Genomic DNA, 25,246 nt, shown 5'->3' with positions numbered 1-25,246 from the left:
CCGCGCCCGGCCTGGAAACATTTTTTTTTGAGACAGAGTCTTGCTTTTTCATCCAGACTGGAGTACAGTGGCACGATCTCAGCTCACTGCAACCTCCACCTCCTGGGCTCAAGTGGTACTCCAGCCTCCCAAGTAGCTGGGACTACAGGTATGCGCCATGCCTGGCTAATTTTTGTAATTTTTATCATGTTGGCCTGGCTGGTTTTAAACTCCTGACCTCAAGCAATCCACCCACATCAGCCTCCCAAAGTGCTGGGATTATAGGCGTGAGCCACCGCGCTGGGCCCATGGGGAGGAAACTTAACTTAGATTCCACCTCAGTCACAATGTAAGTAGAGCATGGGGGAGGAGATAAATATACAGATAGATGTGGCTGTTTTGGAAAATACTATTTGCCACGGTTGTTTCATTATTATTATTCAGGTACATAGTAATTTCCAGGAATTACATCCTACAGTGTCCTCAGTATTCGTGGGCATGCGTGACTGCAGCTGGTTAATTTTTTTTTTTTTTTGGTAGAGATGGGGGTCTCACTGTGTTGCCCAGGCTGAGAAAACATTTACTAAATGTCAACTGGTACCAGTTTTATTATGCTAAGTGTGGGATACTCAGAATATTAACACATGGTCCCGTTTCGCTTGGGGTTTACTATGGGAAACATACTTGTACACAGATGATGTCATTATAATGTAGGAATTGCTTTGACAGTGTTTTGCATGGGATAATTAAAGCCTAGGAAAGAGGCTTAGGTGAGGCTATGGTGTGGACTAGGCATGTGGGAGGTCGTTTTCCAGAAAATAATGTGGATGAATGCTGCTGCCCAGATAAAGAGGGGAAAAGGGTGTTCCACATAGCAGAAATAGCATGAGCAAAGGCAGAGATTGTGAAACAGCCCAGTCTTTGCTAGGAATTTTAAGTAGTTTTGTATTGCTGGAGGGTAAATTGCAACAGTAGAGTGGGTGATGAAGATGATAACCTTATCAAAAGGTCAGATAGTGCTGGAACTTTCTTCCAGCACTTCCAGCAGGGAGAGAGGGAGGTGGGTGTTTGGCAGAATATAGGGATTATCGGAACTTTCTTAGCTTGCAGAAAAATTTGGATTTTATCATATAAGCAATGTAGAATCATCAAAAGCTTAAAGGACATGTCAGATTTGCATTTTTAGGAAGGCTGTATAGTGTAGCGTAGCATTGTATAGCCTCTGCAGTTGGACCGCATTGGTGTGAATGTGCACTACCACTTACTGTGTGGCCTTGGCCAAGCTACTTAGCTACTCTGGGCCTCAGTTTCCCCATGTAAATATGGGTGATAACAATAGAATCACCTAACTCTAAAGGCTGTTGCAGGGATTAAATGATATCACATATAATATGCTTACAACAGTGCCTCAAATACAGTATGTGCTCAATAAATGCTAGCACTTCATCCAGTAATGGGATGGAGAATGGACTTTCTTTTTTTCTTTCCTTTTGTTTTTGTTTTTTGAGAGGGGTGTCGCTCTGTTGCACAGACTGAAGTACAGTGGTGCCATCTTGGCTCACTGCAAGCTCCACCTCCCAGGTTCACGACATTCTCCTGCCTCAGCCTCCCGAGTAGCTGGGGCTACAGGCGCCTGCCACCACGCCTGGCTAATTTTTTGTATTTTTAGTAGAGATGGGGTTTTACTGTGTTAGCCAGGATGGTCTCGATCTCCTGACCTTGTGATCTGCCTGCCTCAGCCCCCCAGAGTGCTGGGATTATAGGCATGAGCCACCGCGCCTGGCCGGAGAATGGACTTTCTATACATGGGCCCAAAACCTGAGCAGGCCAAAAATCTATTGATGCCTTTAACTTTGTGGCTTTTCTTGTTGTGAACTTAGAGAAAATTAAACTTGACAATGGAAAGGATGGAATTTCCTTCTATTTTGGTTTACCATGTACATCAGTAGGACATTTGTATGTGTGTGTACAGTATGGTATGTATGGGCCCAAGGTTAAGTGCAAAAGGGGGGCTGTGAGAAGGCACGGGAAAATATAAAATAGATGAGGAGGATGGGCAGGGAAACTGTGAGTGTGCTGATACAGATTGGATTCAGTGAGAGCAAACTCCTAGCTCTGCTGGTCCATCTGTGAAGGTTCTAGAGAAGGGGCCGCCTTTCCAAGGCAGCTGCAATGACAGGGGAGATGTGGTTTGGTGGGCTGGAGTAGGTACTTTTCAGGCTTTATTTATATGTCTTGTTGAAGAAAACATTGAAGTCAGAAAGAAGTATGTGTACAGAAGGGCCTATGAGCAGATGATAATCATAAAATATAATACTTATTTGGGGTTTCCTGTTCAGACACTGCTCTAAGCACTTTATTTGTACAGTATTAGCTTGGTTAGTCCTCAAAACAGTCCTTTGATGTAGAAACTGTTATTATCCCCATTTTACAGATGGGTAAACTCAGATTTGAAGAGGCCAAGTGGCTTGTTCAGGTCACATAACCTAGTAAGTAACAGAGCTGGGAAATTTTTTTTTTTTTTTTTTTTCTAAGACAGAGTTTCTCTGTTGTTGCCCAGGCTGGAGTGCAATGGCGCGATCTTGGCTCACTGCAACCTCTGCCTCCTGGGTTCAAGCAATTCTCCTGCCCCAGCCTCCTGAGTAGCTGGGATTACAGGCATGTGCCACCACGCGTGGCTAATTTTGTATTTTTAGTAGAGGTGAGGTTTCTCCATGTTGGTCAAGCTGGTCTCGAACTCCCCACCTCAGGTGATCCACCCGCCTTGGCCTCCCAAAGTGCTGGGATTACAAGCATGAGCCACTGTGCCTGGCCTTTAGACGGAGTTTCTTCTTGTTCAGGCTGGAGTGCAATGGCACGATCTCAGCTTAATGCAACCTCTGCTTCCCAGGTTCAAGCGATTCTCCTGCCTCAGCCTCCCAAGTAGCTGGGATTACAGGCGTGTGCCACCACATCCGGCTAATTTATATATATATATATTTTTAGTAGAGATGGATTTTTGCCATATTGGCCAGATTGGTCTCGAACTCCTGACCTCAGGTGATCCACCTGCTTTGCCTCCCAAAGTGCTGGGATTACAGGCGTGAGCCACTGCGCCCAGCCCAGAGCTGGGATTTGAATGCAGGCAGTCTGGTTCCAGGGGCCTGTTCAAGAACGAGAAGGGGAATGTGGACCAGAATGGCTGAGGTGTCCTCTGGTGAATGGGAAAGGCATGGTGGTAAGGCCGGCCTTGACTCATGATGTGATAGGCCATCACAGTAGACCTTGGGAGAATTGGCACAGTTAGGCCACAGGCAGATATAGTTAATCCTGCAACAGAGGTGGGTGGGAGGACACTAAGGCGGAGGTTCATGTATTCGAAACAAAAGAACAGAAGCCCAGACCAGGTGATGGCAGTGAGGATTAATGAAGAAAAGGATAATGTGCCTGTAGCCCAATGTGTTTGTGTATATATGTGGTGTGAATGTGATGATCTGAGAGGACTCAACAAAGAACTTTAGCTAAACCCAGAAGTGGTGGAGGAACAACCATAAAATTCATATGTTGTGATTTGTGTGTATATGTGTGTTGATTTCAAAGGCTAGTTTTTAGTCTAATTAGATGCTGCTAATAACCCAACCCATAGGTTGGGTTCTTGGGAAGCTGACTCTGAGATGTCAATAATCATACAAGACATTTATTAGGGGGTGCACTTGGGATCCACGCCCATGGAAAGGAGGGGAAGGAAGCAAGATTGGACAGAGGGAGAGGCCAAGTTTGCGTTGTAGTCCCGGTGAGACTTCAGCCTATCCCACAGACAGCTTTGGAACAGAAGTGCCCCCACCCCTTTTTTTTTTTTTTTTCTGAGACCAAGTCTTGCTGTGTTACCCAGGCTGGAGTGCAGCGGTGCGATCTTGGCTCACGGCAACCTCTGCCTCCCAGGTTCAAGCGATTCTCCTGCCTCAGCCTCCTGAGTAGTTGGGATTACAGGTGCCTGCCACCATGCCCTGATAATTTTTGTATTTTTAGTAGAGATGGGGTTTCGCCGTATTGGCCAGACTGGTCTCAAACTCCTGACCTTATGACCTGCTCGCCTCAGCCTCTGAAACTGCTGGGATTACAGGCTGTTAAGCTGCCACACCCAGCCAAATAGCATTCTTAATGAGAGTTGAGTAAGAGACTTCCACAGGCATGGTGGCTCACGCCTGTAATCCTAGCACTTTGGGACACCAAGGCAGGAGAGTTGCTTGAGTTCAGGAATTTGAGACCAGCCTGGGTAACATAGTGGGACCTGGTCTCTACAAAAAAATTGTAAAAGTTAGCTGGGCAGGTGGGGTGTGGTGGCTTAGGCCTATAATCACAGCACTTTGGGAGGCCGAGGCAGGTGGATCACTTGAGGTCAGGAGTTTGAGACCAGCCTGGCCAACATGGTGAAATCTTGTTTCTACTAAAAATACAAAAAATTAGCCAGGCATGGTGGCACGTGCCACCTGGCCACCATGTTGGCCAGGCTGGTCTCAAACTCTTGACCTCAAGTGATCTGCCCTCTTTGGCCTCCCAAAGTGCTGGGGTTACAGATGTGACCTACCATGTCCAGCCTATACCCTTCTTTTTTGAAAATCATGCTATATGGCTAGGCGTGATGGTTCACATCTGTAATCCCAGCACTTTGGGAGGCCAAGGCAGGAGAACTGCTTGAGGCCAGGATTTCTAGACCAACCTGGGCAATGTAGCAAAACCCTAGCTCTTAAAAAAAAAAAAATCCAGCCTGGCCAACATGGTGAAACCCTGTTTCTACTAAAAATACAAAAAATTGCCAGGCGTGGTGGCTCACGCTTGTAATCCCAGCATTTTGCGAGGCCAAGGCGGGTGGATCACCAGAGGTCAGGAGTTCGAGACCAGCCTGACCAACATGGAGAAACCCCGTCTCTACTAAAAATACAAAATTAGCCGGGCATGGTGGCGCATACCTGTAATCCTAGCTGCTAGGGAGGTAGAGGCAGGAGAATCTCCTGAACCTGGGAGGTGGAGGCTGTGTTGAGTCCAGATCACGCCATTGTACTCTGGTCTGGGCAACTAGAGCGAAACTCCATCTTAAAAAATAATAATAATACAAAAAACTAGTTAGAACTTGCTTGGTGTAGTGGTGGGCACCTGTAATCCCAGCTACTCAGGAGGCTGGGGCAGGAGAATCTCTTGAACCTGGGAGGCAGAGGTTGCAGTGAACCGAGATCGCACCACTGCATTCCAGCCAGGGCGACAGAGTGAGATTCTGTCTCAAGAAAAAAAAAAAAAAAAAAATTAGACTGGTCGCCATGGCTCACGCCTGTAATTCCAGCACTTTGGGAGGCTGCAGGGGGGGTTTGAGACCAGCCTGGCCAACATGGCGAAACCCCATCTCTACTAAAGGTACAAAAATTAGCCGGTGTGGTGGCAAGTGCCTATAATCCCAGTGTTTGGGAAGCTGAGGAGAATCACTTGAACCTGGGAGGCAGAGGCTGCAGTGAGCTGAGATAGCGCCATTGCACTCCAGCCTGGGCAACAGGAGTGAAACTCCGTCTTAGGAAAAAAAAAAAAGTATAATAAGAGAAAAAAAAGGATATAGGAGTAACCTATATCTTGAGTCTCTCATCTATAAAGTGGGAGACAGAATACTTATCTGGACTAATTCATAGTGTTATTTTTTTAAAAATACAGTTGTTTTATTTATTTATTTATTTGAGACAGAGTCTGGCTCTGTCGCCCAGGCTGGAGTGCAGTGGTGTGATCTCGACTCACTGCAAGCTCTGCCTCCTGGGTTCACACCATTCTCTTGCCTCAGCCTCCTGAGTAGCTGGAACCACAGGTGCCCACCACCACGCTCGGCTAATTTTTTGTATTTTTTTTGGTAGAGATGGGGTTTCACCGTGTTAGCCAGGATGGTCTCGATCTCCTGACCTCGTGATCCACCTGCCTCGGGCTCCCAAAGTGCTGGGATTACAGGCGTGAACCACTGTGCCCGGCCCATAGTAGTATTATGTCAGATTGAAATACATGTATACAGACATTGTCTAAACATCAATGCCAAAATTAAAAAGGAACCTAAAGGACTTTAGAGCACATCTGTTTCATATTTCAGAGAGGAAGGGGAATCTCAGAGGTCAAGAGACCATATTCAGTTATATGCATAATTAAGTAAAGGAAAAATGTACTTGAATTCAACAAATGTGTTTGAATTCTACATTTATCTAAGACAGGGTCCTGACTTGAAGCTATGAATAAAAGGATATTTCATGAATTTGACTTTGAAAACGTGAATGAGAATAATTGTGTAAGTGCAGGTTTGTAGCTGCACCGTGTGGTCCCAGAATCCCTAGTCACTGCTTCTTAATTTGACCTTTGTGGGTCCCTCCCGTGAACCCTGATGCACCTCCCCCATATTACTTAATTAGCCTCTTTGCTCCTCCCTCCCTCCACCCAGCACACACTACCTTTTCTTTCTCCGTTTGGCGAGTAGAATATTCTAGTGAGGTGATCTGAACCCACTTCTAGTGCCAGCTTCACCTTAGAACCAGTTGTGTGATTTTTTTTTTTTTTTTTGATTGAGTCTCGCTGTGTTGCCCAGGCTGGAGGGCAGTGGCATGATCTCGGCTCACTGCAACCTCTGCCTCCCTGGTTCAAGCGATTCTTCTGCCTCAGCCTCCCAAGTAACAGACTACAGGCGTGCCACCACACCCGGCTAATTTTTGTATTATTGGTAGAGATGGGGTTTCACCATATTGGCCAGGCTGGTCTCGAACTCCTGACCTCATAACCTCCCCACCTTGGCCTCCCAAAGTGCTGGGTTTACAGGCCTGAGTCACCGGGCCTGGCCCCAGCTGTATGACATTAGGCACATTTACTTCTTGTACTCTTAATTCCTCATGTAAACTCGGGATAATAATACACATCTTGCCAATCTGTCATGCTTGTTTCCAGGATCAAATGATGCAACGTGTCATAATGTATGCAAAAACACTTTAAAAAGCACCACATGCTCCACAAATGTCGAGTATTATTATTATCCTCATTATGGCTCTGCCCTTCCCTTCCATCCCTTGCCTCCAGCCCTGCTGGCTTCCTTCCAGGATTGTCTTGACAAGTGGCTGCAATCATTTGTTGAGAAGCTTTCTCTGAACGGTGAAATGTCATTCTGGAAGCTGCCCTTGGACTAGTAGAAATCTAATTAGATTATTGGGAGTCACAGGGAGAAAAATTAGAAGCAAAAGAAGCTGCATTTGAGAGATTTCCATTGGTAAAAGAAGTATTAGCCTGCAATTGTAGCAAAAAGCACTTAAAGAAGACATTTAGGATCATGGTGACAAAGTGTGAGAGTCAGGAGGAGCATGAGTCTGGAATCCCTTCCGCTTAGGGTCTGTGAGTGGAGAAGCCCTGTCTGCTGGGTCTGTGTCTCCCTCTTCCTGGCATTTCTCTGCTCACTCCTGACAGGGCCCACCTCTTTCTTTCTCCTCAGGCTCCCTGGCATTGGGCAGTGTTACAGTGCACTCTTCTGAACCTGAAGTCAGAATTCCTGAGAATAATCGTGAGTTGGGAGGGGCTGTGGAGGGTGGCTCTGGAGGGTGTGAGGGTGAGTAGTTGCCGGCCGTCTGGGGACCTAGAGAGCACCCAGCCCAGCCTGCAGTTTAGGGCTGTTCCCCATCTCGTGTATTTGCTGCTGATTCCTCCTCCGGCTCATTTTGACCCTGTCTGCAGCTGTGAAGTTGTCCTGTGCCTACTCGGGCTTTTCTTCTCCCCGTGTGGAGTGGAAGTTTGACCAAGGAGACACCACCAAACTCGTTTGCTATAATAACAAGATCACAGGTGAGTTGCTTCTCCTCCTTCCTGATTGCCTAGGTTGTGGAGGGGTTATCATGCCTGGATTCTACGATCCAGGCTTTGTGCCCTTATCTCAGGGGCTCAAGTCCTCATGGCCTTCCCACTCCCCTTTCTGAGGGAAGAGGAGAGCACTTGCGTACCTTGGATGCCCCCTTCATCAGCTTCCCTTAGCTCTCCAGTTCACTCTGTCCTCGCCCTTGCCTCCTCTTGTGGTAGCTTCCTATGAGGACCGAGTGACCTTCTTGCCAAGTGGTATCACCTTCAAGTCCGTGACACGGGAGGACACCGGGACATATACTTGTATGGTCTCTGAGGAAGGCGGCAACAACTATGCGGAGGTCAAGGTCAAGCTCATCGTGCTTGGTATGTGCCACATATCTTCTGGGTGGGCCTGGAGTTAGTTACTTCCCATAGCAGGCTCTGCTGAGCTTTGGAGCTCTTTGATGGTGAGAATGCCCACAGGTGGGGCTATTCAGAGTCCCGGAGCTGCCAGAGAGGGGATAAGCCCTGGTTAGGTGGCAACCAGGGGCATGGTGAGGGTGGGAGGCTTGAGCTGAGTAGATGGGGGTACCATTCTAGTTGGTTACTTAGACTCAAGCAGCCCCCACCCTGTACTCAGCACCTTCTGTCTTTCTCTTCCACAGTGCCTCCATCCAAGCCTACAGTTAGCATCCCCTCCTCTGCCACCATTGGGAACCGGGCAGTGCTGACATGCTCAGAAAAAGATGGTTCCCCACCTTCTGAATACACCTGGTTCAAAGATGGGATTGTGATGCCTACGAATCCCAAGAGTACCCGTGCCTTCAGCAACTCTTCCTATGTCCTGAATCCCACAACAGGAGAGCTGGTATGGATGGGGTGGTGGTGAAAGATGTGTGGGGGCATGCAGTTATAGAACCCCAAAAAGTGGGAGGAAGAACAGGCAGCAGGGTGAACTTGGGATTGGCGTCAGGAGACATTAAAAAATGGCTATTTTGCTTCTTTAAGCAGGAAGCCAATTTGTTTTCCTCCCTCAGGTCTTTGATCCCCTGTCAGCCTCTGATACTGGAGAATATAGCTGTGAGGCACGGAATGGGTATGGGACACCCATGACATCAAATGCTGTGCGCATGGAAGCTGGTGAGAGTTAGGGCTTGAGCCCAGACCTGGGGTGGGGATCGGCGTCTGCTTTTCATCCTGCCATTGGTGATCCTGTTGGTACCGTGAGTGAGTATCCTGGTGCTTGACTTCTCATTTGTGTCTCACAGTGGAGCGGAATGTGGGGGTCATCGTGGCAGCTGTCCTTGTAACCCTGATTCTCCTGGGAATCTTGATTTTTGGCATCTGGTTTGCCTATAGCCGAGGCCACTTTGACAGTAAGTATCTGCCCCCAGAGGCTCTCCTTTGTACTGCCCCCATCCCAGGGCCTGGCATGGGTGTCATCTGAGTACTGACCCTGATACTGTGCTCATGTGTGTGGGTGTTGTCCCCTGAGGAACACTGATCACCCATCTAACACACACCAAGAGCTGGGGGCCTGCCCCTCCATCTTCCCAAGCCATGCTGTCTTCTGTCCTGCTGTCACTCATGATCCCATTTCTTCTCTTTCAGGAACAAAGAAAGGGTGAGTGAGGTGCTGTCCTGGGGTTCTCCAAGTTTGAGAGCATGGATGCATGCCGTTTGAAGCTGAAGTGGGCCCGGGGGAATGGGTTGAAGGCAGAAGCAACCAGTTTGGAGGGAAGGCATCTGGATATCCAGCCCTTTCTCTGTGCCTTTGGCCCTGGGCCTGTCCTGTTTCCCCCCACCCATGCCTTTCTGCTGCGCACTCTGTGCTTCTGTAGCATTCTCGGTTCTGGCCTTTAAAGTTGGCAAGGAGAGGTAATAAGCACCTAGGTGGCTGAGTGTCTCTGTCTTCTGGCTTGTTCACAGGTCTTCGAGTAAGAAGGTGATTTACAGCCAGCCTAGTGCTCGAAGTGAAGTGAGTATGCCTGCCCTGGGCAGGGGTGGGCTACCTGGGGCTGGAGTGAGGAGATTTCTAGTCCATGTTTATGTGTTTTGGGGATTATCAGCTAAAGAAGACTATTGAGAGTTGACCGGATGTTTTATTTCTGCAGGGGGAATTCAAACAGACCTCGTCATTCCTGGTGTGAGCCTGGTCGGGCTCACCGCCTGTCATCTGCACTTGCCTCACTCAGGTGCTACCGGACTCTGGCCCCTGATGTCTGTAGTTTCACAGGATGCCTTATTTGTCTTCTACACCCCACACGGCCCCCTACTTCTTCGGATGTGTTTTTAATAATGTCAACTATGTGCCCCTTCCTCCTTCATTCTCTCCCTTCCTTTCCTACTTGTTTAAAGTGTTTATTCCCCATTTCTATGAGGGATCAGGCAGGAATCCTGGGTATGCCATTGACTTCCCTTCTAAACAGACAGCAAAAATGGTGGGGCTCCCAGGAATCTGCACTCAACTGCCCACCTGGCCGGCAGGGATCTTTAAATAGGGATCTTGAGCTTGGTTCTGGGCTCTTTCCTTGTGTACTGAGGACCGGGGCCAGCTGTTCTAGAGTAGGGATTAGAGGCTAGAGCAGCTGAAATGGTTGTTTGGTGATGACACTGGGGTCCTTCCATCTCTGGGGCCCACTCTGTTCTGTCTTCCCATGGGAAGTCCCTCTGCCCTGTCCTCCTCTTGAATACAAGCCGACTGACATTGACTGTGTCTGTGGAAAATGGGAGCTCTTGTTGTGGAGAGCATAGTAAATTTTCAGAGAACGTGAAGTGAAAAATATTTAAAACCACTGCTCTAAAGAAAAGAAAACTGGAGGCTGGGCGTGGTGGCTCACGCCTATAATCCCAGAGGCCGAGGCAGGTGGATCATCTGAGGTCAGGAGTTCAAAATCAGTCTGACCAACATGGAGAAACCCTACTAAAAATACAAAATGAGCCAGGCATGGTGGTACATGCCTGTAATCCCAGCTGCTCCGGAGCCTGGTAACAAAAGCGAAACTCTATCTCAAAAAAAAAAAAAAAAAAAAAAAAAAAAGGGAAAGAAAGAATAGAAAAGAAAGCTGGAGCTGGTGGCTCAGGCCATCACCCTTCCCTTGGCTGGAACTATTGGACAGACCCTTTTGAGATGTGCTCGTGGTGCTATGGAGATGTGTGTAGTGGTCTTAGCTCTTTGTTGAGCCTGTGTATGTGTTGTGCGGTCTTAGCTGTATGCTGAAATTGGGCATGTGTTGGAGGGCTTCTTAGCTCTTTGGTGAGATTGTATTTCTATGTGTTTCTATCAGCTGGATGTTGCTGGAAATAAAAGGCTCTTTTTGTGGGAAGTAAGTAGGGGAAAAAGTCTTTGAGGGTTCCTGGGCTCCTTTGTACAACAGGAAAATGCCTCAAAGCCTTGCTTCCCAGCAACCTGGGGCTGGTTCCCAGTGCCTGGTCCTGCCCCTTCTGGGTTCTTATCTCAAGGCAGAGCTTCTGAATTTCAGGCCCTCATTCCAGAGCCCTCTTGTGGCCAGGCCTTCCTTTGCTGGAGGAAGGTACTCAGAGTGAAGCTGATGCTGTACTTGGGGAATCTCCTTGGCCTCTTCCACCAAGTGAGAGGAGAAAGTACTTACTCTTGTACCCCCTGTCCAGCCAGGTACATTAACAGACCTCCCTATGGCTGTAGGAACTACTGTCCCAGAGCTGAGGCGGGGAGATTTCTCAGGTCATTTGGAGAACAAGTGCTTTAGTAGTAGTTTAAAGTAGTAACTGCTACTATATTTAGTGGGGTGGAGTTCAGAAGAAATTTGAAGACCAGATCATGGGTGGTCTGCATGTGAATAAATGCGAATGGGCAGGACAGGCCTGGCTATCATTGCTTTCCTCCTCCCCATTTGGACCCTTTGCCCTTACATTTTTGTTTCTGCATCTACCACCATCCCACCAGTCTATTAACTTAGCAAGAGGACAAATAAAGGGCCCTCTTGGCTTGATTTTGCTTCTTTCTTTCTGTGGAGGATATACTGAGTGCCACTTTGCCCTATCCTATTTGGAAATCCTTAACAACTGAGTTTTCTATTAAGGATCCAAAAAGAAAAACAAAATGCTAATGAAGCCATCGGTTAAGGGTCACATGCCAATAAAAAATAAATTTTCCAGAAGAAATGAAATCCAACTAGACAAAGTAGAGCTTATGAAATGGTTCAGTAAGGATGAGTTTTTCTTTTCTTTTCTTTTTTTTTTTTTTTTTAAGATGGAGTCTCACTCTGTCACCCGGGCTGGAGTGCAGTGGTGTGATCACCCGTCTTCCAGGTTCAAGCCATTCTCCTGCCTCAGTCTCCTGAGTAGCTGGGATTACAGGTGCATGCCACCATGCCTGGCTAATTTTTGTATTTTTAGTAGAGACAGGGTTTCACCATGTTGGTCCAGCTGGTCTCAAACTCCTGACCTCTTGATCCACCTGCCTCGGCCTCCCAAAGTGGTGGGATTACAGGTGTGAGCCACCGTGCATAGCCAAGGATGAGATTTTAAAAGTATGTTTCAGTTCTGTGTCATGGTTGGAAGAGACAGTAGAAGGGATATGGAAAAGGTCATGGGGAAGCAGAGGTGATTCATGGCTCTGTGAATTTGAGGTGAATGGTTCCTTGTTGTCTAGGTCACTTGTGAAGAATATGAGTCAGTTATTACCAGCCTTGGAATTTACTTCTATAGCTTACAACAGACCTTTTGAACTGGAAAACACCTTGTCTGCATTCACTTTAAAATGTCAAAACTAATTTTTGTAATAAATGTTTATTTTTCACATTGAGTTTGTTTAAATCCTGAAGTTCTTACCTTAAGAGAATTGGGACTCCTAGAGTGATTGGACATTCGAAATATTCCTGATAGTCTTGTTAATGAAGAGATTAGGATATCTTTCCATTACCTTGATAATTACATTTTAATTTAGCTTTTTTCATTGGCCTGTGTTTGAATGCGAGTAACCCCAAAATGGACATTTCCTATGTTAAAGTGACATTTAGGAGATAGAAAATGAGAGCAGTTCCATGGATTTTGGTGTTTCCCCTGAGACATGAACTCAGCATACTCTGGGATAAAATGATTGAGTGTTAAGGATGTGTTTGTTGTTCCTGTCGTTTTTAAATTTTCTTCAGAGTATACAACATGGTTTGATATGCATATACATTTGTGTAATGATTGCCATGGTCAATTAACACATACATCACCTCCCATGTTTTTTTTTGTTTGTTTGTTTTGGTTTTGTTTTTGTTTTCGTGACGGAGTCTTGCTCTGTTGCCAGGCTGGAGTGCAATGGTGCGACCTTGGCTCACTGCAACTTCCACCTCCTGGGTTCAAGCAGTTCTCTTGCCTCAGCCGCCCGAGTAGCTGGGAGTACAGGCATGCGCCACCATGCCCAGCTAGTTTTTGTATTTTTAGTAGAGACGGGGTTTCACTGTGTTGGCCAGGATGATCTCGATCTCTTTTTTTTTTTTTTTTTTTTTTTTGAGACGGAGTCTTGCTCTGTCGCCCAGGCTGGAGTGCCGTGGCCAGATCTCAGCTCACTGCAAGCTCCGCCTCCCAGGTTCACGCCATTCTCCGGCCTCAGCCTCCCGAGTAGCTGGGACTACAGGCGCCCGCCACTTCGCCCGGCTAGGTTTTTGTATTTTTTAGTGGAGACGGGGTTTCACCGTGTTAGCCAGGATGGTCTCGATCTCCTGACCTCGTGATCCACCCGTCTCGGCCTCCCAAAGTGCTGGGATTACAGGCTTGAGCCACCGCGCCCGGCCTGATCTCGATCTCTTGACCTCGTGATCCGCCCGCCTCGGCCTCCCAAAGTGCTGGGATTACAGGCATGAGTCACCGCACCCAGCCACATCACCTCCCATGTTCTATCTTACATATTCAGAACTTGTTAATCTTGTAACTGAAAGCGTGTACCCTTTGACCAACATTGTTTTTCCTGTCTTAACAGGATCTACAGATCAAGGACAGGGATAGGGGAGGGGATAGTGGAGGAAAATGGAGTTAGTCTGTTTCTGAATGAGGGGACAGTATGTTTCTTGGTACATGAAGACAGCTTAATAAGGTAGACAAATGAAGAAAAACAATTTACATTAAAAATATCCAATTCTTTAGCTTTTCCAGCTTATTACCCCTTTTCTGGTACTAGCTATGAAAATCTGATATGAAATGGAACTTTTTTTTTCTTTTTTTAGACTGAATCTTACTCTGTCACCCAGGCTGGAGTGCAGTGGCACGATCTCAGCTCACTGCAGCCTCGCGCTCTGAGTTCAAGCGATTCTCCTGCCTCAGCCTCCCGAGCAGCTGGGATTACAGGCACCTGCCACCACGCCCGGATAATTTTTTTTTGTAGTTTTAGTGGAGATGGGGTTTCACCATGTTGGCCAGACTGGTCTTGAACTCCTGATCTTGTGATCCACCCACCTCAGCCTTCCAAAGTGCTGGGATTACAGGCATGAGCCATCGTGCCCAGCCCATTTTTTCTTACTACTATCATCCGCTAACTTATTTACTAGGTATTATTACTATCTCTGTTTCTCAGATGGGAAGAGAGGCAGAGAAATGCTAAGGAATTTGCCTAAGTTCACACAACCAGTCCTAGGCAAATGGTAGGTCTGGGATTAAGATCCTGGGGAGGGGAGGTTGGGTAACCTATATCCTGCTCAGTGACCCAGAATGGAAAATAATGCAGGAGGAGGAGCTGGAAACAGAAGTTAACATTTTTTGTAGAGGTGGGTATGTGGGTTTGAGGAGAGAGAACATTAAAAGTAATGCTGGGGCCGGACGCGGTGGCTCATACCTATAAACCCAGCACTTTGGGAGTCTGAGGCAGGCAGATCACTTGAGGTGAGGAGTTCAAGACCAGCCTGGCCAACATGGTGAAACCCTATTTTTATGAAAAATGTAAAAATTGCCAGGCGTGGTGGCTCACACTTGTAATCCCAGCACTTTGGGGGAGGCCAAGGGGGCGGATCACTTGAGGTTGGGGGTTCAAGACCAGCCTGATCAACATGGAGAAACCTTGTCTCTACTAAACATACAATAATTAGCTGGGCGTGGTAGTGCATGCCTATAATTCCAGCGACTCCGGAGGCTGAGGCGGGAGAATCGCTTGAACCCGGGAGGCAGAGATTGCCGTGAGCCAAGATCGTGCCATTGCACTCCAGCCTGGGCAACAAGAGCGAAACTCTGTCTCAAAAAACAAAAAAAACAAAAATTAGCTGGGTGGGGTGGTAGTGTGTGCCTGTAATTGCAGCTATGCGAGAGGCTGAGGCACGAGAATTGCTTGAACCTGGGAAGCAGGCATCACAGTGAGCCGAGATGGCGCCACTGCACTCTAGCCTGGGTGACAGTGAGACTCAGTCTCAAAAAAAAAAAAAAAAAGTGATGATGTTTGGCCTGGGGTTTCCTCTGAAGTGTGACAAATCTCACTTGAGTCTGCTATCCCAACAGACTCTGGACAGAGTGAGGCATATTAAGTATGAGGCTTTTGATGAAATGGAGGGCCTATAGTGCAACCTTCTGGAGTAAAGGATAAAACTTAATGCAGTTTTGCCAGTGACCGGGATGAAAAACAGAAGGCATGCATATCATATTTGTGGATGGCAAGGAGTTAGTAGGAATTGCAACATCATCAGTGTGCAGAATGAGGATTCAAATAATCAGGAATGGTAAACTCCAGTTTATTAAATTTTATTGAATTGAAATTCAATAGTAATAAGTCAGATTCTGCCTTTGGGTTCAAAAAGTCAACTCTTCATAGAAAAGTAGGGAAGACGTAGAATTTTTAGAACTAGGGGTCACTCTGCTGACGGCACCCTACCCCTGCATCAAGTTCTGCCTTAAGTGCCAAACTTTAAGGGCATTATCAACAAATGAATATATTCAGAGGAGTGATCTGGAGGGTGAAGGGACCTAAAATTTTGTCATGTAGAAACTTCTGAAAGAATCAGCATTAAGCCCAGAGAATAAAGACTCAGGCAAAACAAAATTATAGTCTAGATACACTGTATTAATGGACTGAAGGGAGAAAATTAGGACCAGTGGATGGGTACTGCTTGTATTAATTCAGAATGTAGTGCCCCTCAGAGATTTAAGGAGGGGGTGTTGTGTACTGGAAAAAATGCTAGTTTCCAAGTCAGACAGACCTTGTTTAATTCCAGACTCTTGGCAAAGTTTTATGTCAGCCTTAGTTTTCTCACTTAAAAAATTGTGGTAATATGTATTCTGCAAAGTTTGGAAACGTAATGTAGCAAGGTCTGTAAATAACTTTGCAGCACCTCAGCTAAGAGCTGTCTATGGTTAATTTTAAATTGGGTATTCTAGGTCAGGGTTGGCTTTCTTTTCTTTTCTTTCCTTTTTTTTTTCTTTTCTTCTTTCCACAGAGTCTCACTCTGTTGCCTAGGCTAGAGGGCAGTGGCGCTATCTCGGTTCACTGCAAGCTCCGCCTCCTGGGTTCACGCCATTCTCCTGCCTCAGCTTTCCAAGTAGCTGGGACTACAGGCGCACATCACCACGCCCGGCTAATTTTTTTGTATTTTTAGTAGAGGCGGGGTTTCACCGTGTTAGCCAGGATGGTCTCGATCTCGTGACCTCGTGATCCGCCCGCCTCGGACTCCCGAAATGCTGGGATTACAGGCGTGAGCCACCGCGCCCGGCCAGAAAATAAATTTTTTAGGTTCTGCAGGTCTCTATACAATGATACCACTCCAGTTATATTGGGAAAGCACCCACAGACAATGAATGATCATGGCTGTGTTCCAATGAAACTTCTTTTATGGACACTAAAATGTGAATTTTATATAATTTTCATGTGTCATGAAATAATTATCGAATCTTTTTCAAGCATTTAAAAATATAAAAACAGCTGGGCACAGTGGCTCACACTTGTAATCCTAGCACTTTGGGAGGCCAAGGCATGTGAATCACCTCAAGTTAGGAGTTCAAGACCAGCCTGGCCAACATGGTGAAACCCTGTCTCCCTGTCTCTACTAAAAATACAAAAAATTAGCCGGGTGCAGTGGCAGGTGCCTGTAATCCCAGCTACTTGGGAGGCTGAGACAGGAGAGTCACTTGAACCTGAGAGGCAGAGGTTGCGGTGAACCAAGAGTACGACACTGGGTGAGAGAGTGAGACTTCGTCTCAAAAAAATAAAAAATGTAAAAATGGTTTTTATATATCAGGCTGTGCAAAAACAGGTGATGGGTTGGTAATTGGCGATTAGCCATGATTGAAAATCTGTTTTTTAAAAAGTAGCTAGACTCATTTGTTTTTCAATGCAGACTTGTAAAATGCAGATTCCTTTGGTCGTGGTCTGTGACATCCCTGGGGAGAAAGGAACGCAGAAGGCAGAGTGGTTGGGAGCAGCCACAAAAGAATGAGGAATGAAGACAAAGGGGTGAATGAGAAACCAATGAGAAGTGTTGGGAGATGCCATTTAACCGGTGGGGATACCCATACCCATTTTAGAACAACTTTTTTTTTTTTTTTTTTGAGACAGGGTCTCATTCTCTCTCCCAGATTGGAGTGCAGTGGCCAGACTTCGGCTCATCACAACCTTCACCTCCCAGGCTCAAGCGATTCTCCTGCCTCAGCCTCCCAAGTAGCTGGGATTACAGGGACATGCCACTACTGCCCTGCTAATTTTTGTATTTTTAGCAGAGATAGGGTTTCACCATGTTGGCCAGGCTGGTCTCGAACTCCTGGCCTCAAGTGATCCACCTGCCTTGGCCTTCTAAAGTGCTGGGATTACAGGCGTGAGCCATTCAGGTCGGCCCTGAATTTTTTAAAGTTACCACCACCAACACTTTGTTCTTGGTGTGTGGACACCAAGCAAAAAAACTAGCAAGCAAACAAACAAACAAACAAGCCAGCCTCATTTCCTTGTTTCTGGTATGTTGAGAAGTGTATCCTAGAGTTCAGCACCACTCCTCCTACCTTTGAGCCCAACTCATGATTTAAGATGTTGAAGTGCCCAATAAGGACCACATAGAAACCTCCCTCAGAGAGTGTGACACATGCTGCAACACATAGGAAAGAGATTAGAATGCAGGTTTTTTTTTCCATTTAGCGAGGAAAGAACAGGAAATTTAGTAGGTAAGTAAAAGTAAGTACAAAGGCACACCTATGAAGAAAAGGTACTTTTTCTGCAACTAGATATGCTACCACTAGGTGGAGCTAGACTCTCCTGGCTAGGCGTGTTCTGGAACTTTTTTTGTTTTTTTGTTTTTTGTTTTTTGTTTTTTTTTTTTTTTGAGACGGAGTCTTGCTCTGTCACCCAGGCTGGAGTGCAGTGGCCGGATCTCAGCTCACTGCAAGCTCCTCCTCTCGGGTTCACGCCATTCTCCTGCCTCAGCCTCCCGAGTAGCTGGGACTGCAGGCACCCGCCACTTCGCCCGGCTAGTTTTTCGTATTTTTTAGTAGAGACGGGGTTTCACCGTATTAGCCAGGATGGTCTCGATCTCCTGACCTCATGATCCGCCCGTCTCGGCCTCCCAAAGTGCTGGGATTACAGGCTTGAGCCACCGCGCCCGGCCCTTTTTTTGTTTTTTGACACGGAGTCTCGCCCTTGTCGCCCAGGCTGGAGTGCTGTGGCGGGATCTCAGCTCACTGCAGCCTCCACCTCCCGTTCAAGCAATTCTCCTGCCTCAGCCTCTCGAGTAGCTGGAATTACAGGCACCCGCCACCACACCCGGCTAATTTTTTTTTGTATTTTTAGTAGAGACTGGGCTTCACCATGTTGGCCAGGCTGGTTTTGAACTCCTAACCTCAAGTGATCCGCCCGCCTCGGCCTTCCAAAGTGCTACGATTACGGGCGTGAGCCACCGTGCCCGGCCTGACATGGAACCGCTAAACAGTGATGCTAAGTAACAGGCCTGGTTCGCTGGAGATAAGAAGGGATAAAAATAGTTAACCTTACCTATCTGATTGGCAAAAATTCAAAAGCTTGATAGGCAGTCTATCTGAGCCTGGGCAGGTTCTGGAAGCTGCTCAATTTAAAAAAAACAATGGCGCCTGGTGCGGTGGCTCAGGCCTATAATCCCAGCACTTTGGGAGGCCGAGGCAGGTGGATCACGAGGTCAGGAGTTCGAGACCAGCCTGACCAACATGGTGAATCCTGTCTCTACTAAAAATACAAGAATTAGCGGGGTGTGGTGGTGCACGCCTGTAATCCCAGCTACTCAGGAGGCTGAGGCAGGAGAATTGCTTGAACCTGGGAGGTGGAGGGTGCAGTGAGCCGAGATCACGCCACTGCACTCCAGCCTGGGCGACAAGGCTGGGGAGCAAGACTCCGTGTCAAAAAAAAAAAAAAAAAAAAAAAAAGAGAAAAGACAAGCGGCTGGGCATGGTGGCTCAGACCTGTAATCCAAGCACTTTGGAAGGCTGAGGTAGAAGAATTGCTTGGGGCCAAGAGTTTGAGACTAGCCTGGGCAACAAAGTGAGACCCTGTCTCTATGAGAAAATTTTTTAAAAGAGGCCACATTTTTTATAAGAAAGGAGGGGAAATAAGAAAGCATACTATATTTGCTTATTTTTGCAGAAACAAACACAGGAAGGAAAGTAAACTAAATTGGTTATTTCAAGAGGCAGGTAAGGTCTGGATGAAATAGATACATGATGGAGTATTACTTCTCTGAGTTTACTTACCATTTTGTCTAGTTCTGACTTTTGGAACCATGTTAATGTTTTGCACATTAAAAAAAAGTTGACAAGAAAAAATATGCACAACATGCTTGTCCTAAGACTTGTCAGAGACTCCTATAACTGTATAAAGAAGTTGAGGGTTGATCATGCTTGAGCTATGATATTTATTAAAATAGTACTAGAAAGACAAATAGAATGTAGCATGGCAAAGGTGCTGCACATTTTGGGAGAAGGCATTTATTTGTAGGGGCTGAAATGTGCTAGCTCGAGAATCAGACCTAAGAATTACAAGGTGATTAACCAAAGGAAAAAGTCTCTGGAAGTAGAAAACGAAAAAGAAGGTTTGGAATAGGCTGGAAGTGAGCTTGAAGCATATCACAGAAATGTTAGAGAGCTTCAAGACAGTGCCTCAGATGAATCTATAAGGCTTTGCCCTAAAGTTATTTGTGGGCTTATAAAGCCTGTGTCAAAGCTAAATAAAGTCAGACAATAGTTTAGACAAGAAGTAAGGATAGGTATTTATTTATTTATTTATTTATTTATTTATTTATTTATTTGAGACAGAGTTTCCCTGTTGTCTCCCAGGCTGGAGGGCAATGGCTCACCGTAACCTCTGTGTCCAGGGTTCAAGCGATTCTCCTGCCTCAGCCTCCTGAGTAGCTGGGATTACAGGCATGTGCCACCACCCCCAGCTAATTTTTTTATATTTTTAGTAGAGACAGGGTTTCTCCATGTTGGTCAGGCTGGTCTTGAACTTCTGACCCCAGGTGATCTGCCCACCTTGGCCTCCCAAAGTGTTGGGATTACAGGAATGAGCCACTTTGCCCGGCCTAGGATAGGTTTTTTTAAGTAGTAACTATCGCAGTAGGGAAGAGGGCCCGAGGTGAACTGAACTCAACTTTCAAAAAAAAAAAAAAAAAAAAAAGGCAGGAGGCCTTTTGAAGGCTGGGGTGTGTTAAGGGATAGGCATGAAGATAGAGAGCTGCTCCATGTGACTAGACAATCTGGATTTGTGAATTGGTGCTTGTTCAGAAGAGAAATAAGCACCTATTTTTATGACAGGAGCTAGTGGTGCAAGTTAGAGCAAGGCACCCACCTGGTTGGGAGCTGGAGCAAGATTTATTTCCTCAAATGTTTGCATTTCAAAGAAACTCTCTGGTCCCAGTGAAAATAGCTTTGGGTAGAAGATTTACATCTCAAAGAGGCAGAGAAAGATGTTTTTTTTTTTTTTTTTTTTTTTTGAGACGGAGTCTCGCTCTGTCGCCCAGGCTGGAGTGCAGTGGCCGGATCTCAGCTCACTGCAAGCTCCGCCTCCCGGGTTCACGCCATTCTCCTGCCCTCAGCCTCCCGAGTAGCTGGGACTACAGGCGCCCGCCACCTCGCCCGGCTAGTTTTTTGTATTTTTTTAGTAGAGACGGGGTTTCACCATGTTAGCCAGGATGGTCTCGATCTCCTGACCTCGTGATCCGCCCGTCTCGGCCTCCCAAAGTGCTGGGATTACAGGCTTGAGCCACCGCGCCCGGCCAGAAAGATGTTTTAATTGCAAGCTTTCTTTCTAAGTAATTGCACTAAGATGAAGTTCAGGGGCCTATATCTCTTACTAGATTTGGGCTGGGATGAACAGTAAATTTTTCTGACATCAATGAGCTTTTTCAGGCAGGCATTTTAAGCGGGGGGCTGAGGTCCTCCTAGGGACAAGGCCTTAAGTTGCTAGAAGCCATGCTGGAGCTGGTGAAGGAGAGCCTTTGTTACCTGGCACCTCTCTGCAGTGCCGTTTCAATGCTTTAGAACAAGAGAGAGGTGGATGGACAGTGATAGTGATTCATGCGTGCAATTCACAACTTGCATCAGCATCCAGGCAAAAGCAAGCGCCACTTTTAGAGGCCTTGGGAAGAATTTCCACAAGTTGCCGGCCATTGGGATACAAGGGAAAAGGGATTGGAGGGAGGCTCATCGGGAACAATACACTTAGGTAATGTTGGGGCTTAGAAATCGATACCCCCAAATATACTACGTTGACATACTGAACCAAAGAAGCAACCTGAAGGTCTCTCTGACCTTCCCCGCTCCACACGGTCTCCCAAAGAAGCTGAAGTTCCTTTATTTGCCTAAGATCCAGACCCTCCAAGGAGAACAGTAGGTTTCTTTTCCGCCTGTAAGACCAAAAATGTAACCACACCTGAACAGACCTTTTCACAAGTTAATGCCTGCTTCTCATAGTCATCTAAATTCCAAAGAAAACTCTTTACAATTTGTTTCCTGATCCAATCCTTTTCTCTAGTAATCATTTACTGCCCATCAGCAGAATTCCTTTTCTCCCGCAGCATCAAAACTCTCATTCTTTCTGTAACCTCAAGATGGTGTATAAGCTTCTGCACCTCATTGGGAGGTTGGGTCTTCATTCCGAAGGCTTTGTATGCCTTTTTTCCTATTAATCTGCCTTGTGTCAGTGATTTTCAGAAAACTTCAGGGAACCAAAGGCCTTGGCTCCCACAGTGATAATAAACAATATGACTTTTTGCTACCAAAATTCCTGCTGTTAAGGAAAAATTGTGACAGTTTCTGAAATGGACAAATACAGGTATCCTTCCAGTGGATTACTAGGATTTGTCTAGACTAGGGGAGAGGTTGCTTCTGGGGGTTTTCTGATTCTCTAGAGGTCAGTATCCTTCCGTGTCTTGTACTGTTTTGCAACTCTAGAAAGAAAAGTTAAATATGTAGAAGCCTGACAGTGATACAAATGATCCCTGTTCATATTAATAGAAATGCAAATTGTTTTGTCTGGTAGAGATACAATTGATTTTCTCTCTGTAGAAAAAAAATGATGATCCCGGCCAGGTGCGGTGGCTCACCCTGCAGTTCCAGCACTTTGGGAGGCCGAGGCAGGCAAATCACGAGGTCAGGAGTTCGAGATCAGCCTGGCCAATATGTCGAAACCCTGTCTCTACTAAAAATACAAAAATTAGCTGGGCCACCTGTAATCCCAGCTACTCTGGAGGGTGAGGCAGAAGAATTGCTTGAACCTGGGAGGCAGAGGTTGCAATGAGCCAAGACCATGCCATTGCACTCCAGCCTGGGTGACAGAGTGAGACTACATCTCAAAAAAAAAAAAAAATCCTAGAAATTAAATATTTTAATTTTTTGCCACAAGAAAACACACGCAAGTATGAAACTTTTGGTAAGGTCCTCTGAGCTGGTGGCACCAGGGTCAAGCCACCGTGAGGTGACATTCCCCCACCTTTGTGATAATGAACTTTGCGATATTCCCCCATCCTTGTGAATGTACTTTGTAACATTCCTCCCCGCTCTTGTGACAATGCATCCTCCCTGGCTTTGTGACAATACACCCTCCCAGTCCTTGAGAATGTACTTTGTAATATCCATCCCCTGGCCGCAAAAAATTGCTCGTGACTCTACTGCCTATCCGAAACCTATAAGAACCAATGATAATTGATAATCCCACCACCCTTCGCTGACTCCTTTCTCGGACTCAGCCCACTTGCACCCAAATGAATAAACAGCCTTGTTGCTCACACTAAGCCTGCTCAGGTGGTCTCTTATATGGACACGTGTAACATTTTTATTTTTATTATTATGTTTTTGAGACAGAGTTTTGCTCTTGTTGCCCAAGCTGGAGTACAATGGTGTGACCTTGGCTCACTGCAACCTCTGCCTCCTGGGTTCAAGCGATTCTCCTGCCTCAGCCTCCTGAGTAGCTGGGACTACAGGCGTACGTCACCACGTCCGGCTAATTTTTGTATTTTTAGTAGAGATGGGGTTTCTCCATATTGGCCAGGCTGGTCTTGAACACCTGACCTCAGGTGATCCACCTGCCTCTGCCTCCCAAAGTGCTGGGATTACAGGTGTGAGCCACCGCACCCAGCCAACTTATTTTTAATTGACAAATATTAATTGCATATATTTATGAGGTACAAGTGATATGTTGATACATGTATACATTGTGGAATGATCAAACCAAGCCAATTAACATATACATCACAGCAAATATTATTTCTTTGTGGTGAGAATAATATTACCTTAAAACAAATTATCTTTCAACTACCTAATGGAAACTGTCAGAGCTAGCAGGCAGCAGCAGGGGAGAAGACAGGTTTGGCAGTCCTGAAGTTCATTCAATTGAGGATCGATGTATTCATTTATATATATATATATTTATTTATTTAAAGACACCGTCTAGCTCTGTTGCCCAGGCTGGAGTGCAGTGGTGTGATCTTCGCTCACTGCAACTTCCGCCTCCCAGGTTCAAGTGATTCTCCTGTCTCAGCCTCCAGAGTAGCTGGGACTACAGGCACGCGCCACTACGCCCAGCTAATTCTTGTATATTTAGTAGAGACAGGGTTTCACCACGTTGGCCAGACTGGTCTCGAACTCCTGACCTCAACTGATCCGCCCACTTCTGCCTCCCCAAGTGCTGGGATTACAGGCGTGAGTCACTGAGCCCCGCTCCGACTGAGGATCTCTTTAAGAAAAAAATACAAACTTGGGTACAGGACTTTGGACAGGGGCCTGAAACTTCAGTTTCTTTAATATTGCAGTTATTGTCCCTGGAGCGGTGGCTCACACCTGTAATCCCAGCACTTTGGTAGGCCAAAGTAGGAGACCCGCTGAAGCCCAGGAGTTCGAGCCTGCAGTGAGTTATGATCTCTGCCACTGCACCACTGGGCAATAGAGAGAGACACCCTACATTAAAAAAAAAAAAAAAAAAAGGGGAAAAAATCGTAATTATTCTGCCTCTAATCATTGTTAAAAAATTAATTTTCAGAAAAAAGTCAAATCATGAATGAAAATGATATAAAATAGCAATATGAAAATGAACACTGGTGAAAGACCTTATTTGACTTGTAACCTTGCCTGGGGTCCTTGCTCCCAGAGCTCCCAAGATGGGGGCCGGCGGCTTCCAAAATGGCGGCAGGCCACTTCCAAGAGGGTGGCGAGCCTCCTGTTCTCTGACCTGGGGTTCTTGGCCTCATGGATTCCAAGGAATGTAATCTTGGGCCATGCAGTGAGTGTTATAGCTCTACTAGAAGCCGTGGGTCACGGAAGAGAACCATGGAACCCAGTGACTAGTGTTCAGCTCCAAGCACTTAGCCACGCAGGAACAATGGCAGGCCTTTAGCCTGATCAGGAGTGGCAAGGGGCGTCTGGCTGGATCAAGAGCACAGCTGACATCCTGTTGGATCCGGAGGGATGGAAGTCAGCAGCAGGTCTGCCATGGTGGCAAACAGCAGTTTTTGGAGGGCAAGCTAAAGCTCAGCTCCAGCCCTAACAAACACTGGACCAGAAGAGTGCAGTTGCAAGATTTAATAGAGTGAAACAGAGTGAAAACAGAGCTCCCATACTAAGAGAGGGGACCCAGAGGGGGTTGCCCTTGCCGCCTCCAATGCCTGGGTTTACATCCGGATCCTTGTCCCTCCCGCTGTGCTCTCAGGCAGTAGATGATTGGCCATTTCTTTACTTCCCGTTTTTGCCTAATTAGCATTTTAGTGAGCTCTCTGATTGGTCCAGTATGAGCTAAGTTGTAAGCCCCCTGTTTAAAGGTGGATGCTGTCACCTTCCCAGCTAGGCTTAGGGATTCTTAGTCGGCCTATGAAATCCAGCTAGTCCTGTCTCTCAGTATGAGAGAGCCAGGTAAATGTTATAAGGGATTCAAGGGAGAATAGAAAAAACACAAATTTATATGCAGAGTGAAAGCACGTTGAATTGCAAATGGAGGCAAAAATTCGTTGGGGCGTCGGAAAGGAAGTAATACAAATTATGTAAGTCACAGAATTTACTATCAATTAGCTACGAC

At 46.4% G+C, this 25,246-nt stretch overlaps 1 protein-coding gene across 2 annotated transcripts in view; it reads left to right on the top strand.

Annotated features, from left to right (window-relative positions):
- Positions 1-12,577, top strand: part of F11R (F11 receptor) — a 38,682-nt gene extending 26,105 nt beyond the window's left edge. Inside the window, exons 4-12 of one of the 2 annotated variants that reach the window (XM_025377616.1) lie at positions 7,451-7,519; positions 7,690-7,797; positions 8,029-8,175; positions 8,457-8,659; positions 8,829-8,931; positions 9,060-9,167; positions 9,403-9,415; positions 9,721-9,769; positions 9,906-12,577. In XM_025377616.1, coding sequence (XP_025233401.1) covers positions 7,451-7,519; positions 7,690-7,797; positions 8,029-8,175; positions 8,457-8,659; positions 8,829-8,931; positions 9,060-9,167; positions 9,403-9,415; positions 9,721-9,769; positions 9,906-9,941 — 836 coding nt within the window. In that variant the 3' untranslated portion in view covers positions 9,942-12,577. The remainder of the gene's footprint in view (positions 1-7,450; positions 7,520-7,689; positions 7,798-8,028; positions 8,176-8,456; positions 8,660-8,828; positions 8,932-9,059; positions 9,168-9,402; positions 9,416-9,720; positions 9,770-9,905) is intronic. The other variant, XM_025377625.1, reaches the window with a different exon arrangement.
- Positions 12,578-25,246: the final 12,669 nt, after the last annotated feature.

Source organism: Theropithecus gelada, chromosome 1 (assembly GCF_003255815.1).
Source record: "Theropithecus gelada isolate Dixy chromosome 1, Tgel_1.0, whole genome shotgun sequence".
Taxonomy (NCBI): Eukaryota; Metazoa; Chordata; class Mammalia; order Primates; family Cercopithecidae; genus Theropithecus; species Theropithecus gelada.
The sequence above is the reverse complement of the archived record's forward strand: the minus strand, read 5'-3'. Positions and strand labels throughout refer to the sequence as shown.